Source organism: Acartia tonsa, chromosome 6, assembly GCF_053477335.1.
Source record: "Acartia tonsa isolate MP-2025a chromosome 6, ASM5347733v1, whole genome shotgun sequence".
Classification (NCBI taxonomy): Eukaryota; Metazoa; Arthropoda; class Copepoda; order Calanoida; family Acartiidae; genus Acartia; species Acartia tonsa.
Window position 1 is genome coordinate 11,812,483 of NC_137265.1, and position 18,522 is coordinate 11,831,004.

Consider the following 18,522-nt stretch of genomic DNA (forward strand, 5'->3'; position numbering starts at 1 on the left):
ATGTTCAAAATGGACTTATGGACATTCTGGTAACGATTATAGCGTTGCAATGCTTTCTAAAACGTTCCCAACTACTACAGGAATCACCATGCAAAGTTTGAAATCTTAGGGCAATTCTAACATGCCAAGTTAACAAAAAAGCTATCCATTCCAGATGGACGGACGTACGGACCGACTTATTATAGAAAAGCTTTGATTTAAAAAAAAATTTAGGATTAATATGTGTAGCAGGGTAGTATAAGCCCACCAGACATCCATTCTTTTGATTGCAGCACCAATTGACATAATTATCCTTGTTTTTGTAAAAAAAAAAAAGAAGTTTAGTTTAGCAGGCAGGAAGGGTTATTGGGTTAGAATTATTATCAAACATTGGTGACAATTGCCCTAATTTGGCGGTAGAATATTTTATCGTTCATTTTACCATCCCAGAAAGAATATTAGAAGTTAATAAACATGATTCAATAATTGTACTCTAGAAATTTATGCATTATACGTGAATTTTTGCTATAAATTTAGGTTGCTAATATAGTCTTCAGTTCAATACGTCCCTCCGTGGTCATGAGATGGGATTGGGTAAAGTTAAAAGCGGTAGGGGATAAATCATTATATTAGCCAGCTGCGAGAAACTTTTTATGAGGATATTCGAGAATCTCTTATAATATCCATATATTCTTAATATATCCATTGCCTTAGATTAATGGATGTAGAATATATGTGGATATTATGACAGTGGAATTTTGTTGTCTATATAGGTTGATACATCATTTAATGATAAGTTCGTTCATCTAGTAGAAGGGGATGGGGTAAAGGGGTTGGATGGGGGAATCATAAATTTAGCCCACTGCGTGGTTCACTTTGTTTTAGAACATGAAAATAAGTGGTGTAAGATCCAAGTATAATAAGTCCATTTATTCTCAATATATCAATTACTCTAGATTGGAGGCAAAACTTAGTGCGGCACAAGAACTAGTCAAACAGTTGGCGGTAGACAATATAAAAGCTAATGAGGAAATAAAGAACCTAAAAATTGATGTAAAGAATAAGTTGGAAAATAATACCAGGTAAGTTTACATCATAGTTTAATTCTATTTCCGATTAATATCCGCTAGATTTCAACCGGTTATCGTACATCGCATTACAGACAATTTTCCACGAATAATAAAATGAAATTCATAAAATTGATTTAAAGCTTGCCTGATGATTCCTGTACAATTTAGTTGGCGAAATTTAGTAATCATTACCAGAAAGTAAATTTTTGTGTGGATTTTTTACATCCACCTCCTTAATAATTATCCTATTATATGACTAAACTTATATATTAATTTAGCTATGAATAGTTGAATTTCTTAGGATGATTAAAGCTTCAAGCTTAATTATCGTAAAAAATTCATTGCTCGTATTATTAGAATGGATCGTATATAACAATAGATAAACAAGATGGTTTGTCTGTTAGGAATCCCATTTTAATTTTGACAGATTAAGGTGCCAGATTTACCATCTATATCTTCTATATTTATTGTTTATATAATTTTTATTATGGCTACCAGGGTGTCCAAGCTTTTTTCTTGGGGGGGGGCAATTCGTTTTTGGGGGGTAAAATGGCGCGCGAAGCGTGCCGCAAATTTTTTTTTGTACCCCCCAAAAAATTTTTACCCCCGGGGTAAAATTTGCTTGGGGGGGGGAGTAATTACCTCCCCTGAAATATTAAATATTTCAGGGGGGCACCCCCAGGGTAGGGGTAAATTTTAAATAGGGGGGGGGGGGGGTAATCCCCATTTTACCCCCCCCCCCCCCATGGACGTCTATGATGGCTGCAAAAAATGTATATATTTATTTGACCTCATTTTAGATTAAGCGCTGATGTAGAAAAGAAAAACATTGAAATCTGTAATCTGGCTCAAAATATCAAAATATTATCTAAAAACAATCAATTATTAAAAGCACAAATAGATAACTCTGCAGAAGCAGATACTAAAAGGGTTCTTACAAATCTGCGCCAAGTTCTCAGCGAGTTTAAACAGTTAGCCAGTGATAATATCAGTCAAGCAGAATACGTGAAAACAATTACTAATAATATAATTACTAAAAATGATCAAATAAACAGAGAGAATGAAGTAGTTAACAATAAAGATCAATTCTTAAAGGGAAAAAATCTTCTTGAAAATCTGAACAATGTTAAAGAAAGTATAGAAACTAAAAAAATAGTTGAAAAAACAGCAAACAAGAATTTTCCTACAGAAAGGGTCTTCAAAGAAAAATGGGAAGTAAATAAGAGGCCAAGAATAGATAATGAAATAAAAGAAAATATAATTATCATCAAACATTTTAAACAAGACTTACAAGAAAATGAAAAAGAAATTTTGAAACTAAAAACTGAAGTGAAAGAAAAAGAAAGAATAATTGAAGAGCTGAAAATTAAGATAAAACCAGGTACAAATCTATAAGATAAAGTAGTAAGGTTTTTAGTAATAAAGCTACTTTTCAATTCACTTTGTCTGTCTGTCAGTCAGTCAGTCCATGAAGCTATGAGGAAAATATAATTTTCTAGACTGCTATTAAAGATATACAGCTGAAATTTTAGTGAAGATTCCTATGAAATATAATCATCTAATCTAAATATAGTTTTTGTCGTTTTTCTGCAAGTCATGTTCTAAGAGATGTGTACTTTAATCTTGCAAGGTTTCGTGATTGTCTTGTTAATGCATATTAGTATCACTCTTTTTTTCTTTGTTATTAGAACTAAACATCTTTTCTATTCCACGTTTTTTTAGCCTCGCTACTAATAAATGTTAACATCCTTGTTTGATCTGTAGATTAAGGTTTTTTTATAACTACTGAACTGATTGAGTTCTCCATTTTCGGGAAACATTACTTATGTCCCAGTTTGGTTTTAAGCTATTTAACTAAATATTTAATGCTTCAATTACCCTATGGTTCGATGAGAGATTTTACATTTTTTTATTTCAAATTATATTTAGAAGAAACAGCCTTGTTAATAAACCAAGAGTGCCTAACATGTAAATTCAACACAATGTCCACAGATCTATGGCTGATCGAAAAGTTTAGTGCATTTTTTAAGGTATAATAAGTTATTATAGTATTGGATTTTGGATCAGTAATATTTGACATAATATCATTTCACATAAATTCATTTCACATAAAACACTTGACATAAAATCACTTCACATAAAGGTACATTTTACATAAAAACATTTGACATAAAGTTACATTTGCCATAAAGGTACACTTCACATAAAACGTTTCACATAAAGGTACATTTGACATAAAGGTACATTTGACATAAAGGTATATTTCACATAAAGGTACGTTTGACATAAAGGTAAATTTGGCATAAAGGTACATTTCACATAAAGGTACATTTCACATAAAGGTACATTTCACATAAAGGTACATTTCACATACAGGTACATTTCACATAAAGGTACATTTCACATAAAAACGATTCACATAAAGATACATTTCACATAAAAAGTTTTCTTATTAAAGAATTTTTCACATAAAAACGTTTCACATAAAGATACATTTCACATTTTGTAATGAAAACATTTGTCATGGGTACCAGTATAAAACTTTGGGTACCAGTATAAAATTTTGGATACCAGCATAAAATTTTGGGTACCAGTATAAAACTTTGGATACCAGTATAAAACTTTGGATACCAGTATAAAACTTTGGATACCAGTATAAAACTTTGGATACCAGTATAAAACTTTGGGTACCAGTACAAAACTTTGGGTACCAGTATAAATCTTTTGGTACCCAGTACAAAACTTTGGTTACCAGTATAAAACTTTGGGTACCAATATAAAACTTTGGGTACCAGTATAAAACTTTGGGTACCAGCATAAAACTTTGAGTATGAGTATAAAACTTTGGGTATCAGTTTAAAACTTTGGGTACCAGTATAAAACTTTGAGTATCAGTACAAAATTTTGGGTACCAGTATAAAATTTTAGGTACCAGTATAAAAATTACCAGTAATTTATGACAAACGTTCATTTGTGACAAATGTTTTTATAGCAAACGTACCTTTATGACAAATGTAATTATGATAATTGTTTTTATGACAAGTGTAATTTTATAACATATGTTTTATGACAAATATATTTATGACAAGTATATATATGACAAAAATTACTGAGCCAAGATTTTTGCAAAAAGTTTAACAGATTTTCACTCTTAAATTTGGAAGATTTTTTTTTCATTGAAAATATTTTGAAGAAAAAAACATGATTATATGCAAAGTGTAGTTTTATATGAAATGTACCTTTATGTCAAGTTTACTTTTATTTAAAGAGTATCTTTATGTTAAAGGCATCTTTATGTAAAGTGTACATTTTTAAAAAATGTACCTTTATGATAAATATACCTGTATGTCAAATGTTTTTATGGGAAATGCACCTTTATGTTAAATATACCTTTATATGAAACGGTTTTTTTTGTAAAATATATGTCAAATGTTTTTATGGGAAATGTACCTTTATGTCAAATGTACCTTTATCGCAAATGTTCCTTTATGAGAAATGTACCTTTATGAGAAATGTACCTTTATGCCAAATGTACCTTTATGCCAAATGTACCTTTATGTGAAATGTACCTTTGTGTGAAACGTTTTTTTTGTGTAGTTTACCCATATGTAAAATATACATTTTTGTTAAAAAAAATTTTTATGTGAAGTGTATCTTTATGCCAAATATACCTTTATGTCAAATGTTTTTATGTTAAATGTATCTTATGTCAAATTTATCTTTATGTGAAGTGTACCTTTATGTGAAATGTAACTTTATGTGAAATGTACCTTTATGCAAAGTGTACCTTTATGTGAAATGTACCTTTATGTGAAATGTACCTTTATGCCAAATGTACCTTTATGTAAAATGTACCTTTATGTCAAATGTACCTTTATGCCAAATGTACCTTTATGTCAAATGTACCTTTATGTCAAATGTACCTTTATGTGAAATGTACCTTTATGTCAAATGTACCTTTATGTGAAATGTACCTTTATGTGAAGTGTACCTTTATGTGAAATGAGTTTATGTGAAACGTTTTTATGTGAAGTGTACCTTTATGTGAAATGAGTTTATGTCAAATGATACTTTATGTGAAATGTTTTATATAAAATGAATTTATGTGAAGTGATTTTATTTCAAATATTACTGATCCTTGGATTTTAGCAGGGAGAGGGGTTCGGGGTATTGGACTGTACATAACACTGGTCCTCAAAGTTTGTTCTCTCAATCATTAGCTTGAAAACTTTGAATACTTTTATTGGATCTACTGCAGTTCACGGTAAAATATTGCTGGTAAGCAATATTTCCAATCTGCACACATCATGCCTGCACACTGTTTTAAGCGGCATAAGAAGGCCTACAAATAATCTGGAATAGCCATAAATCAATAATGCATAGTTATCTCGCAGTGCAGAGAAATGCGCGAAAAAGACCTATTTTACGCGTTTTTTCTTCAGTGAAGCTTTCCCTGTGCATAATTGGATCTTGGCTATTCCAGATTATTTGTAGGCCTTTTTATGCCGCTTAAAATGGTGTGCGTGTATGATCTGTACGTTCAGCCGTTTGGCAGCTAGCAGCCTTTAAAATTCATAGATTTTTGGAAATATTGCTCACCAGCAATATTTTACCGTGAACTGCAGTAGATCCCTTTTATTTTATCTTGATTGGTTGGTACCAATTAGCAGTGTCCAAACTTTTCACTAATAATTCTGATCTGCTGAATAAAGTGGTCTAAAGTGGATATCCAAAACCTTTTTTCATGTTATTTGCTATAATTTCGGTAGCTTTTTTTAAGTGTTTATAAAAATGACGCCATACTGGCCTACTATTGGTAATTTAGTCTGTGTATTGGCCTATTATTAGTCATTTGTATTGTATGACGTTATTTTTTATCGGCACTAAAAGAGCTTCATAACTTTTATATTATAATTATATCTATGATAAATTTGATTTAATAAAAAAATGTTTTAAAACAATTAATTTTAGGAAAAATTGTTAACATTGAAAAACTATCTGGTAGAAGTTGAGGTTATTTTGAACCAGATGAATTCTGGTGTCTGGATAAAATGGGGAAATCTTGATGTTGGTTGTGATAAAATTCAGGAAAAGTAATTGATTATTTTTACCCACTTAGCCCTGATTAAAAACAATAATTCATATGGCTTGTAAATGTAATTGTAAACAATCAAAGAATTTAGATAAAGTCAAATTCATTTACTACATTCATATTTACTAAGGCTCACGTCCCCCTGATGATAAAACAACACCCCTAATTTGTTTTCATTTCACATTTCTACACCCACCTTGATTTTAGTTTACGGCGGATGTTAAATTTTTCAGGTGCGCTTCGCGCATCCTGCTGGCAAAACTCTATGCCCATCAGTGTGTACATATTTAATTGTAAATTTTATAGTTGTTGATTAAGATATAGAATTAAGAGGTGGGGGAGAATGGAAGGGGATGCCAGAGTCTTATTAAAGAAATATTTTTTTTGTTGTTTAGTAAGATCTCGCTTATGAACACTTTTTATGGAGGATTCACATTCTTATTTTTATAAATCAGGTCTTAAGATTGTTTTATGCTATTTTTCTGCCCAAAATTGTTATCATTTCACCTTAGATTAAAGATATCCTAAAATGCTTTTGGCGCAGCTCCTAGTTATAAAATAACAATAGGACTAATAAAGAATAGCAGGATGGAAGTGTTTCTGTGGAGCGAAGGATCTCACTTACCGCTAAACCGATATGGTTCTTCTTTTTTTTTATTTGTCCAGGGAAAATTTGTAACTATTTAGGGGAAGGATACCTCCACCCTCCTTAGAGAAAAACCCCTAAAAAAGAATCCCCACCATACCCCATTTTTAAAAGGCCTATAGTGGTGTAGCTACTAGTTTATAAAGATTTTATCCATTTTTGATATAGAATTTATAAATAAATTACTTTCACAAGGTGTTAGTAAAGGACATCGAGAAGCAGAGAAAAAATACACAAACACTGGTGGAAAATATTCTTGGGTGTAATGTCAAACCTTCAAAAGAGCAAACACCACTGGAAAATGCCGCGCCACCTGCTGATGAGATGAAAAAGGATGTGCCTGATGTGAAGATGGAGAATGGTGTACCAGAAAATCAGATAATTATCAATGCTGTTTTTAGTCTCAAAGGTTAGTCTTTTTTATCCAATATTATAAAGTAATGAGGTTTTTGTCTCAAGCAGTCTGAAGTATTGTTGGTATTTAAGTGCATCTTAATGTGCGGCTGCAGGTTTTCTGCGAATCAAATCGTTACCATAAAAACTCTGCTTAATCAAGAGCAATAAAAGTAATTGTTGTGATTGAGGCTTCATAAGAAAGCGTGAACAATTCTGTCTTTTTGTTTTTAACTCTGAAGGACCAGGGACATGAATGACTAAAGCATTCAACAACCAAATTATATTAACTATTTCCTAATTATAGGTTAAATAAATGCAGGGAAAAGGGAATGTGATTCTGACAAACAATTCTAAATAAATTTCCTCTCCACCCCCTTCCCTTTTTTCTCTCCCACTTCCCTTTCAGTTACACCAAAAAAAAGTTTTACTCCAACTTTACTCCAACAAATATTTAATTTTCGACAATTTCTAATGGAATTAATTGGCTGAAAAGCAGCCCCTGAATATATGACTCAAAAATAGATTTTATTTTTTAAGATGAAGTCGTCAGCTCATTCGCTCGGCAAGATAATCCCGAAACTAAAAGAAAACCAGGCAGACCTAAAAAGAATATAGATAAGCCCGAAATTAAAAGAAGGCCAGGCAGACCTAAAAAGAACTTGGATAAAGCAGCTGACCAACAGTCCAAAGGTTTACTTTAGGTAAAATAAAAAATAACAATAAACTTACAAAAAAAACACGAGACAGCGTAAAGTGGCACCAAAAAATGACGTCATACAATAAAGTTGACCAATGAGAGGCCAGTATACACTGTAATTGACCAAAGGTAAAATTTATGCTCGCCTCTCATTGGTAATTTTATCGTATGACGTCATTTTTTTGGTGCCACTTTACGCTGTCTCAAAACAAAGTAAAAAGTTAGGAAGCATTTCAAAGATCACTTATATTTATGCCTATACAAGGGATCTTGGACAAAGTAGCCTCGGACAAAGTATCCTCTAGGACAAAGTAGCCTTGGGACCATAGGCGTCCAAGGGGGGGGGTAATGGGCCATTTGGCACCCCCAAACGATTTTGGGGGTGCCGTAGGCACCCCCAAAATTTTGTGAACAATACCCCCCCCCAAAAAAAAATTACCCCTACCTTGGGGGTGCCGTAGGCACCCCCAACGATTTTGGGGGGGGTATTTACCCCCCCAAACCATTTTGGGGGGGGTAATTACCCCCCCCCCCCAAAATAAATGTTCTTTGAAAAAAAATTTTTGGGGGGGGTATTTACCCCCCCCAAATTGAATGTTCTTTAAAAAAAATTTTACTGTCCAACCAGTTCTTAACCATGATAACAAAAAATTTAATAGTTTGATCATGTTTTATTTGCTTGGGCCTTTATAAGGGCTAAAACCATCCCGGGGATCTATGATGTAATTGTAAAGCACTGAAGATTCCATAAAATAGATACCTAACTAAATTAAATATTTCATTAAATAATGAAAAAGAATTTCTATAGGCGATTTCTTTTGGGAGGATGTCAGGGTGTCTCAAAACTAGTTATAAAACTTACCAGGACCTATAAGACGCTTCACTTTAAAGTAAAATCATATTGGTTCATTGGTTAGTGAGTTAATTATTGTATTTTTATGTTCTAAAGAATGAGATACTACTATATATTTGAATAGTAGTGGCGCCCTTAGCATCTAAGAACTCGTGTTTTCTAAAGGGTAAAAAGGGAGGAGAAAAATAGCCTAAAACCACTCAAAGGATTGACCTATAATATTGTGGAACCATCGTGGGATCTATGTGAAGCTTTCCTAAAAAGGAGAACTCAGTATTAAAAGTAATGAAATCTGAAGCTATAGTCAAATAAACCTTACTTACTACTTTATGTTATAAGATAGTACTTATTAACTTAATAGATTAGGTAGGTGCTTTTTTTACATAATTAAATTACCCCCCCCAAAAATTTTACCCCCGGGGTAAATTAGTTTGGGGGGGGTAATTACCCCCCCCAACAGATTTGGGGGGAGTATTTACCCCCCCCAACAGACTTTAGGGGGGGTAATTACCCCCCCCAATCAAATTTTACCCCCGGGGTAAAAATTTTGGGGGGGGTAAAAAAAAATTTCGGCGCGCTTCGCGCGCCATTTTACCCCCCCCAAACACGAATTACCCCCCCCCCTAAAATTTTTTACCCCCCCCAAAAAAAAAAGCTTGGACGCCCCTGCTTGGGACCTTTACTTAAGAAAAGTAGCCTCCTAAAGATAATAGTCTCCACACTCTTAATAAAAAAAATCATGGCAGCAGTGCTCGGCCCCTTTGCCTGCCTAGCTGCGGGCGCTCGGCCGCCTAGCATATAACCTAACCTAACCTATGTTAGCCTTGGGACATTTTTTAAGAAAAATATCCTCAACTGTTAATACATACCTAGGTGGTTTAGAATTTTTATAATTTTTGATATTGTTTTAACATTTTTTTTATATTGTTATTACAATTTTAGGTTAGGTTAGGTTATAGGCTAGGGGGCCTAGCGCTACGGCCATGACCTATATTAACAGTGGAGGCTACTTTGTCCAAGATCCTAAACAAGAACCTATGTTAGATAAATTTGCATACAAAAAGATTGAATGCAGGGAGTAAGGGAGGGGACAATGGGCAATTAATTCAATTTTAGAGGTTTCGCTGAAAAGCAATGAAAACCAGATTTATCAAGAAAATTTTACCAAAATTGTAAAGGGATCATGGTAACCTAATTTAGAACAAAATTAGTTCTAAGAAAAAATTCATTTACTTGAAAATTAAATTATCAACACATCACAATGTAGTAAACATTCTGTAATTAATCACTAGAAAAATCTTGTTTAACCCTTCTCATATATTTATAACTGAGATGGGTTTTTAATAAATGCCGCGTTTTTTCGACAATTTTTTAGACATTGATTGATTGAACGAAGACGATGGGAGAGTATACAACTTAAGAATTCAAAATTTTAAAATTATTATTTTAGCCATTTGTATAATGTCTAATACAACTTAAATCCATTTTCGCTGCATATTTATTAATGCATCTTTTTAGATCTGTATTAGACATTATACAAATGGCCAAAATAATAATTTTAAAATTTTGAATCCTTAAGTTGTATACTCTGTTTTAAACCTTAATTCATCTTGAAGATCAATGCCCTGTACGACTTTAACAGAGTATACAAATTAAGAAATCAAAATTTTAAAGTTATCATTTTAGCCATTTGTATAATATCTAATACAGCTCTAAAAAGATGCATTAAGGGGACTGTGAACGTAAATTATTCTCATCTTAATATCAAATCTTAACATTATCTCATTCATAATATCTCACAGATAGAGCAAAACGCGCTTTTGTTTGCTTAAAAAACGGCTTTTTCCGACGATTTTTATAAGGTAAAGGGAAAGGAAGAAATTTTCCGTATTATATAAAATGTGCATTAAATTGCTTTTTTCTCCCATTATAGCTAAAATTAAACTTTTTCACATAGTTCTTGATTTTTCCTAACGGTTAAGCTGACTTTTAACATAATCCTTGCTTTAAACCAATGTATAGTTACTTAGAAATTGATAAAATAAGCAATATTTTTTATTGAAAACCAAATACAATAACAAACCTAGAAACAGGTTTTTTATTAGTATCCAATCAACTTTAAATGGCCCATCTCTCGCCCACCTTTAATTACAAATTTGTAAATAATAAAGACGCAATATTTCTTTATAAACAGTCTGATAAAAGTGTAAACTAATTCTCCAAAGTGGGTTATTTATTGTCCAACACAATAAAAAAGGATATTATTATTTTAAATAACCTATGAGATTCAACCCTTTGTAGACAGTGAGGTATTTTTTTGTCAATAATACGAATTTAATATAGGTCTTTATTACCTAATTACTACGTTATAAAAAAACTAATTGGCAATTTTATATCATAAAATAAATCCTTAACAGTAAGTAAATTGTTTCAACTATATATGACAAGTTAAATATCCCTACAAACATTATAAGAAACAAAAATGTTCAGATTTTCCCTGTTTTTTCCTTTTTCCCTCCCAAAATACCATAAAATCCAGGCATTATTCCTGGATATTTTTGTTAATAGGACGTTTTTGGTTGATCAGTGTAGTGAAATGTGCTTAGAAAATGTTAAGATTTGATAATCAGATGAGAAATTTTTACGTTCACACTCCCTTTAATAAATATGCAGCGAAAATTGATTTATACAAATGGCTAAAATAATAATTTTAAAATTTTGAATTCTTAAGTTGTATACTCTCCCATCGTCTTCGTTCAATCAATCAATGTCTAAAAAATTGTCGGAAAAAACGCGGCATTTATTAAAAACGCATCTCTGACACCTAAATTGATAGCCTGATATCTAGTTGCCGAAAGTGTACGCAGTTTCCTGAGTGTTTCCTCATCCTAGCTCAATATTTACTACTAGCTAAAAAAGCTTCAAACTTCAAAAAAAAAAAATCAAAATTTAAAAAATTCAAATTTATAATGTATATTGTATAAATCGTTTACACATTCAAATTTTGATTTTTTTAAGGGAAGTTTGAAGATTTGTAGCTAGTAGTAAATATTGAGCGAGGATGAGGAAACACCCAGGAAACTGCGTACACTTTCGGCAACTAGATATCAGGCTATCCCTAAATTCAAGCAGTTCTTAGATTGTTTAATACGTAAATATCACAGTAGAGTTTCTATACATGAAATGACATTTTCTTGGGAAAAAATATTTGTTAAAACCAGCCATTAATAACAAATTTTTCTGTCTGCATATTCAAAACTAGCTCAGCTAGTTAGCGGGGCATTGATGCGCAAGTACCGAAAGTCAGTCAAAATCTGCTGTATTCGTGCACATTCCCTTTAAGCCAGTACCCAAAGTCTGAGACTCCTAAAAATTGAATATTCGATCCATTGTCCCCTCCCTTACTCCCTGGATTGAATCTTAAATTGTTGTCAATAGATCTATAGCTACGCTACTAAGAGTTTTATATTTTTTTTAATTCCTTGATATGTACGCCTGTCTTGAAATGAATTAGAACATAGCTGAGTAAGACCAACCACAGGACTAATACGTGTTTTGTGATCTTAACAAAGCGTTCGATTGAACTGTTATTATTCACAGGATAGGTAAAGAATTGTATTATAAACAACTTTCGGAGGATCAGAAAAAACTATAAGATTAATTCCTGTTTTGTTAGCCCTGTGGGACTGAAGGCCCTGGCCATCATAACAGATATTAGATATTACGATGTAAATTTTATCATCCGTGGATATGAAACATGATTTTTCAGTAGGGCTTATAACTGGTACTAATCCAGTAGAAATTGACCGGATTCGTAGCCATACAGAAAACTTCTTTTAACATAAAGTTATATAATTCATTGATAGTCCTTTTGTTTAGTTCAATTACATATTTAATATTTTTTCAGGATAAAACGAGAGAAAATTGCTGACAAACAAATTTAATTTAAAAACAACAATTGTATAATATTTTACATTATTTATTTAATAAATAATCAGTACATTGTTTATTTTATTTTATGAATTAAGATTGATTAATTCTGTAACAAGTTTGTCTATACTGTTGTGTACCTAAAATAAGGAAAAATTTTCATTAGTAGCACAAGGGCATTTGATTTATAATTACTTGGATGTTGCACCAGATTTTTATGTACTCTAATAAAGTGATTCTCGCATCTGGCAAAAAAAGCTATTTACTCCCTTTACCCCATCCCCTACTCCCCTACTAGATGAACGAACTAACCAATAAATGAGTTTCATATTAGCCATCTAAATTGACAAAAAAAATTTCCCTGTCAATATATCCACGTATATCTTATATCCATTGCATTGCATAGGCCAATAAACAATTTCAATAAATTTAAGTATAGTAAAAAAGCCCAATACCTTTCTTGGACCTGTATGAAAACTCCCCGAAAGATATAAGGATCATACCTGTATATATGTAGAACTAGATGATAAGAACCCAGGAGTAGATACTATATTATTTTCAGAGTCAATACATACTTCACCCAAGGGTATCTCCTCTACCTAAAATGAAAAAAAAACATGGACGATTAACTGATGTACAGCCCCAATAATGATAACAAAATTTCCCCTTTCTGTAGATTAATTTTGGTAGAAAAGTGTGGACCCTGCTATATTGTACAACCAAATTACTATTAATTAAAGGTCCCCAAAGTTTCTAGCTATACCCGATGGAAATACCTTTTGGAGTAAAGCACGTAAAAACGAAACTAATGGGATGGGTATGAAAGGAAGGAAATTAAGGAAGTGTGCTTGATCGCCATGGCTGACAACATGTCAATTGGATTGCGAATCACATTATTATAATTTTTTTCGTTTTAATGTATTTTTAAAGCTATAACGACAATCACCATAATTTCATACTTACATTGAATTGATTTCTTAAATTTATGTCTTTTACTTACTGTAGCTCCTAGCTCACTAGCTGTTGAGGCAAAGAAATCTTTATCACCTCCAGATTCGTTTCCAAAAGTCACCACAACATTCTTAAAGACAAACACAATAAGCAAATAATTGTTAAGAACAAAGCATTTTTATAATAAGGGTCGGTCTGTACGTCCGTCTGGAACGAATAGCTCATTTATTAGAGTGTAATTTTTTAATAATTTTCTTGCTTCGCTACTTATGGATGTTGTCATCCTTGTACATATAGAAACTTGCATATCAAAATATCAACCCTTACCTTATTCAGAAGAGCTATGGCTGGTATTAGGGCAGAATATGAAATAACCCCCAGAGGGATTTTATTCGAGTGTAATTCTTTAATCTTTGTCTAACTTCGACTCTTTTGGATGTTGTCATCCTTGTACATATAGAAACTTGTATATCAAAATATCAACCCTTACCTTATCCTGAAGAGCTATGGCTGGAATTAGGGAAGAATGTGATATAACCCCCAGAGGGTTTTTATCAGAGTGTAATTCTTTAATTTTGTCTTACTTTGTTACTTATGGATGTTGTCATCCTTGTACATATATAAAACTACATGTCAATACTTCTTACCTGTAGAGCTATGGCTGGTATTAGGGCAGAATGTGAAATAACCCCCAGAGGGATTTTATTGGAGTGTAATTCTTTAATTTTAGTATTGCAAAGATATTTGATATGCTCTACCTTTTCATATACATACTTGAATATTAAAACTTTATTTCTTACCTTATCCTAAAGAGCTATGGCTGGTATTAGGGCAGAGTATGAAATAACCCCCAGAGGGATTTTATTGGAGTGTAATTCTTTAATTTTAGTCTTGCTTTGCTACTTATGGATGTTGTCATCCTTGTACATATATAAAACTACATATCAATACTTTATTTCTTACCTTATCCTGTAGAGCTATAGCTGGTAATAGGGCAGAATGTGATATAACCCCCAGAGGGATTTTATTGGAGTGTAATTCTTCAATCCTTGTCTGTAAATCTTCATCAATCTTAAAACAAATCTTTAAAAATAATTAAATGTGCTGGAAAATTTCAAACAACACCTTATTTGTGCACATAGTGGCAAGGGGTGAAGCTATTAGCAAGTAGTGATACTATGAAAATTAAAAGGGTCGGAGTTTATTCTGCATTTATGTGTCTTAAATCTCATTTTCTTTAAATATTCTATCCTTTTTTTATAATCATAAAATGGAAACATTTGCAAAAACCTTAATTTAAAGAAAACTTTTTCTTTTACGTGAAAAGCTGTTTTACTAGCTTTTGTAAGTTTTAGAATTAAAGTCAGGATTTCAAAATAAACTGTGGTTTTATTTGCAATAGTAATATAACTATTTATAAAGTTCTTCGCTCCAACTACCTTAAGGGGTTGGCTACTATCATCTAAATGTTGTTGTAGGTTTGTGATGTTTCTGATTATGCCCACCCCTCCAGGAATCAACATACCACGTATATTCTCAACCTCTAAGCTCTAAATATAACAATTCTTTATATAAAATTATTTGGATTTAACTGTACAATGATATTACTACAAAAAAGATAAATTTTGTATTTGTCCTGTGAAGGTTTTAAACTATTTTATTGAGATTGTTAGATCACTATCGCAAAAGAAATAGTCTGAGAAAACCTTAACAATTTTATTGAAGCTGTGAAATCAAGCAAAGGACGTTTTTTAAAACAGTGGAAGATCAGAGAGATCAGAAATGTATACAATTCATCTATCCTTATAATTAAGTAACAGGATCTGTGTGTGAGTACCGAAGGATCTCGCTAACCACCGATTAGGTTCTCCTTTACAGGGTAGCTTCTGAGATCCTGGAAAGATGTATAACTATTTTGGAGAAATCGCCTCTAGGAAAAATGACTCCCCCCCCCCCCCATTTTATTTATTATCTTTATAAAACTACAATTGTATGAGGGTGGTCGACTTCCACTCCTCCCAAAGTGCAACTATGTATATGACTCTAAAGTTTCTTTCTGCATATAATTGTTTTTTAATTGTCAATTATGACTTGCTTGAAAGTTTAAATTTCTGCATGTAAAATCTAAATAGATTTACCTGAATACTTTGAGGATACCCAGTGGCCACCCTCCATGACTCCTGTAGCATATTCCTGGCCTCACTGTCTTCATGAACAGCAGAAGTTGTATGGTCATATACAGCATTCTGATGCTAAAAAAAACATTCCATAATAAACTTCCCATTATTAAATTGGGTCAGGTATACTAAGACACCAATGTCCTAACTATAATATCCAAAAGTATCAATAGAGGAGTTTCAAGCCTTAAAAATTCTGTTAGGTTTCTATAAAGTCCTAAAAAATAGCCGTAACATATGAAAACTTACTTCTATAAATAAGATAGTCTAAAACCACGACTGGACATTAGTCAGGATAAAATAAAGAACTCAATCGGTTTAGAGTTATCGAAATCTTAATCTACAGATTTAAAAAAAAAACCTTACTACATAAAAGGCTTGATATTTATGTAAGAGTTATGACTGATGATATGCTATCAAAAACCTTTCATTAGAACTAGTTTTCCAAATTTAATGATCTACATTATGATAGACATTAAGAATTACTACTAAAAACTTATCTCTACCTTCTAACTAATTTCCAGAATTTATATGCTTTGTACCTTATCAAAAGAATAGAAGGTCGGGGTGTATCCCAGTTTTTCTACAGCAATAGCACAGCATACAGTTTCTGCAACATCTGTACCATCATATCTACCACAACCTATAATAACATTTGTACAGTATACAGTCTTTGTACCATCATATCTACCACAACCTATAATATTTGTACAGTAATAGTACAGTATACAGTCTCTGTACCATCATATCTACTACAACCTATAATAATATTTGTACAGTAATAGTACAGCATACAGTCTCTGTACCATCATATCTATCACATCCAATAATAATATTTGTACAGAAAGTACAGCATACAGTCTCTGTACCATCATATCTACAACATCCTACAACAATATTTGTACAGTAATAGTACAGCATACAGTCTCTGTACCATCATATCTACCACAACCTTTAATATTTGTACAGTAATAGTACAGCATACAGTCTCTGTACCATCATATTTACCACAACCTATAATAATATTTGTACAGTAATAGTACAGCATACAGTCTCTGTACCATCATATCTACAACATCCTACAACAATATTTGTACAGTAATAGTACAGCATACAGTCTCTGTACCATCATATCTACCACAACCTTTAATATTTGTACAGTAATAGTACAGCATACAGTCTATGTACCATCATATCTACCACAACCTATAATAATATTTGTACAGTAATAGTACAGCATACAGTCTCTGTACCATCATATCTACCACAACCTATAATAATATTTGTACAGTAATAGTACAGCATACAGTCTCTGTACCATCATATTTACCACAACCTATAATAATATTTGAACAGTAATAGTACAGTATACAGTCTCTGTACTATCATATCTACCACAACCTATAATAATATTTGAACAGTAATAGTACAGTATACAGTCTCTATACCATCATATCTACCACAATCTATAATGATATTTGTACAGTTCCTTTATTCAGTCCGTGATTTTCTAAGTTGCTATTAAAGATAGACAGCTGACATTCTCAGTGAAGATTACTTTAATATATACTAGGGTGGGTCGAGGTTTTTTAATCCAAAAACAACGGGCGCGCAGGGGGTATAAAATGTGCCCGCCCCCTTATAAAACCAAAAATTGAAATTCCTTCAAACAGGCATGTTGCATATCAAAATGACCGCATTGAAATGCTGATTACAGATCTGAAAATCGTTTTGAAAAATATTGATTCAGTCTGAAAGGATTTTCAAATAACCCACTAAAATGAACAATTTTGACTAAATCAGCTGTTTTTAAGTACTTAATGTGATCTTATTCGAACTAGGAGCAATATATTTCAAAACGGTTTTCAGATTCGTAATCAGCATTTCAATGCGGTCATTTTGATATGCAACATGCCTGTGTTTGAAGGAATTTAAATTTTTGGTTTTATAAGGGGGTTGGTACTATTTATACCCCCCGCGCGCCGGCAGCCATAAGAGCCAAGTCACTTTTGAAACTTGAATGGGGCTTATCATACATATATATGACTTCCACAACTTATGATAACAGTAAAATCTAAAAAAAAGGGTAAAATGGGCCCACCCTAATATATACACATCTTGTCTATATATTGTTTCTAAGTCGGTAATGCTAAAAATACATAAAAAATTGGAAAGATTTTGGTATTCTCTAACTTTCTTATCTTTGTTGTGACAACTGAACATATGCTCTTTATACTGTTTTTTTTTTTGTGCTTAGCTACTAATTCTTTTAAGCTGAATTTTACACAATAGACATAATGACCAAGTAAGAATTGTTACATTAGTAATTTACCTGTCAGTATAATTGCTATTTCTCCCATATTAGAATCTGAAAAAGAACAGTAAATTAATTGTTTATTGAGAAGCAAAAATCCAGTCAGTCAATAATTAGAGGTGATTTTCTCAACTCAAGTCTAAAATAGAAATTTTGTGAGGTTTCCATCGTCCATACATTACTTGGGGGTGATCACTGATTTCTATATATGATGTTTTCTTAGTTACAATTAATGATAGATGGTTCCAGGACAAACGCAGGAGTCCCAAACGTCGGAGTGGACGAACGCAGGAGTGTTAAAATATTAATTTAAGTTAGTATTTTTATATAGGTTTGGTTAGGTTAAGATATGAATATACAAATAAGCCCCCCGCAGGGGTAAGGCCGGTATTTAAAAAACCTAAAATATGGTTTAAA

At 32.2% G+C, this 18,522-nt stretch overlaps 1 protein-coding gene and 1 long non-coding RNA gene across 2 annotated transcripts; one reads left to right on the top strand and one right to left on the bottom strand.

Moving 5' to 3' along the window:
- Window positions 1-2,982: 2,982 nt before the first annotated feature.
- Window positions 2,983-6,152, top strand: LOC145323266 (uncharacterized). The gene is made up of 2 exons (XR_013880903.1): window positions 2,983-3,079; window positions 6,021-6,152. It is a non-coding gene; the product is annotated as an uncharacterized LOC145323266 (long non-coding RNA).
- Window positions 6,153-12,657: 6,505 nt separating this feature from the next.
- On the bottom strand, window positions 12,658-18,211 carry LOC145323267 (glyoxalase ElbB-like). The gene is made up of 8 exons (XM_080165699.1): window positions 18,124-18,211; window positions 16,334-16,434; window positions 15,753-15,866; window positions 15,054-15,164; window positions 14,578-14,685; window positions 13,664-13,744; window positions 13,167-13,262; window positions 12,658-12,803 (listed from the first exon to the last, which is right to left on the bottom strand). Exons 1-8 carry the CDS (start codon window positions 18,149-18,151, stop codon window positions 12,750-12,752), a joined length of 693 nt encoding a protein of 230 aa, XP_080021825.1. The 5' UTR covers window positions 18,152-18,211; the 3' UTR covers window positions 12,658-12,749.
- Between the last annotated feature and the right edge of the window lie 311 nt (window positions 18,212-18,522).

What these genes read in the sequence shown, in the direction of transcription:
- LOC145323267 (XM_080165699.1), bottom strand. Translation starts at nt 18,151, where the DNA reads ATGGGAGAAATAGCAATTATACTGACAG. An exon ending in ATAGTAGCCAACCCCTTAAG is followed by an intron (nt 14,686 to 15,053) that starts GTAGTTGGAGCG and finishes ATTTGTTTTAAG; the next exon opens with ATTGATGAAGATTTACAGAC. An exon ending in CTAGTGAGCTAGGAGCTACA is followed by an intron (nt 13,263 to 13,663) that starts GTAAGTAAAAGA and finishes TTTTCATTTTAG; the next exon opens with GTAGAGGAGATACCCTTGGG.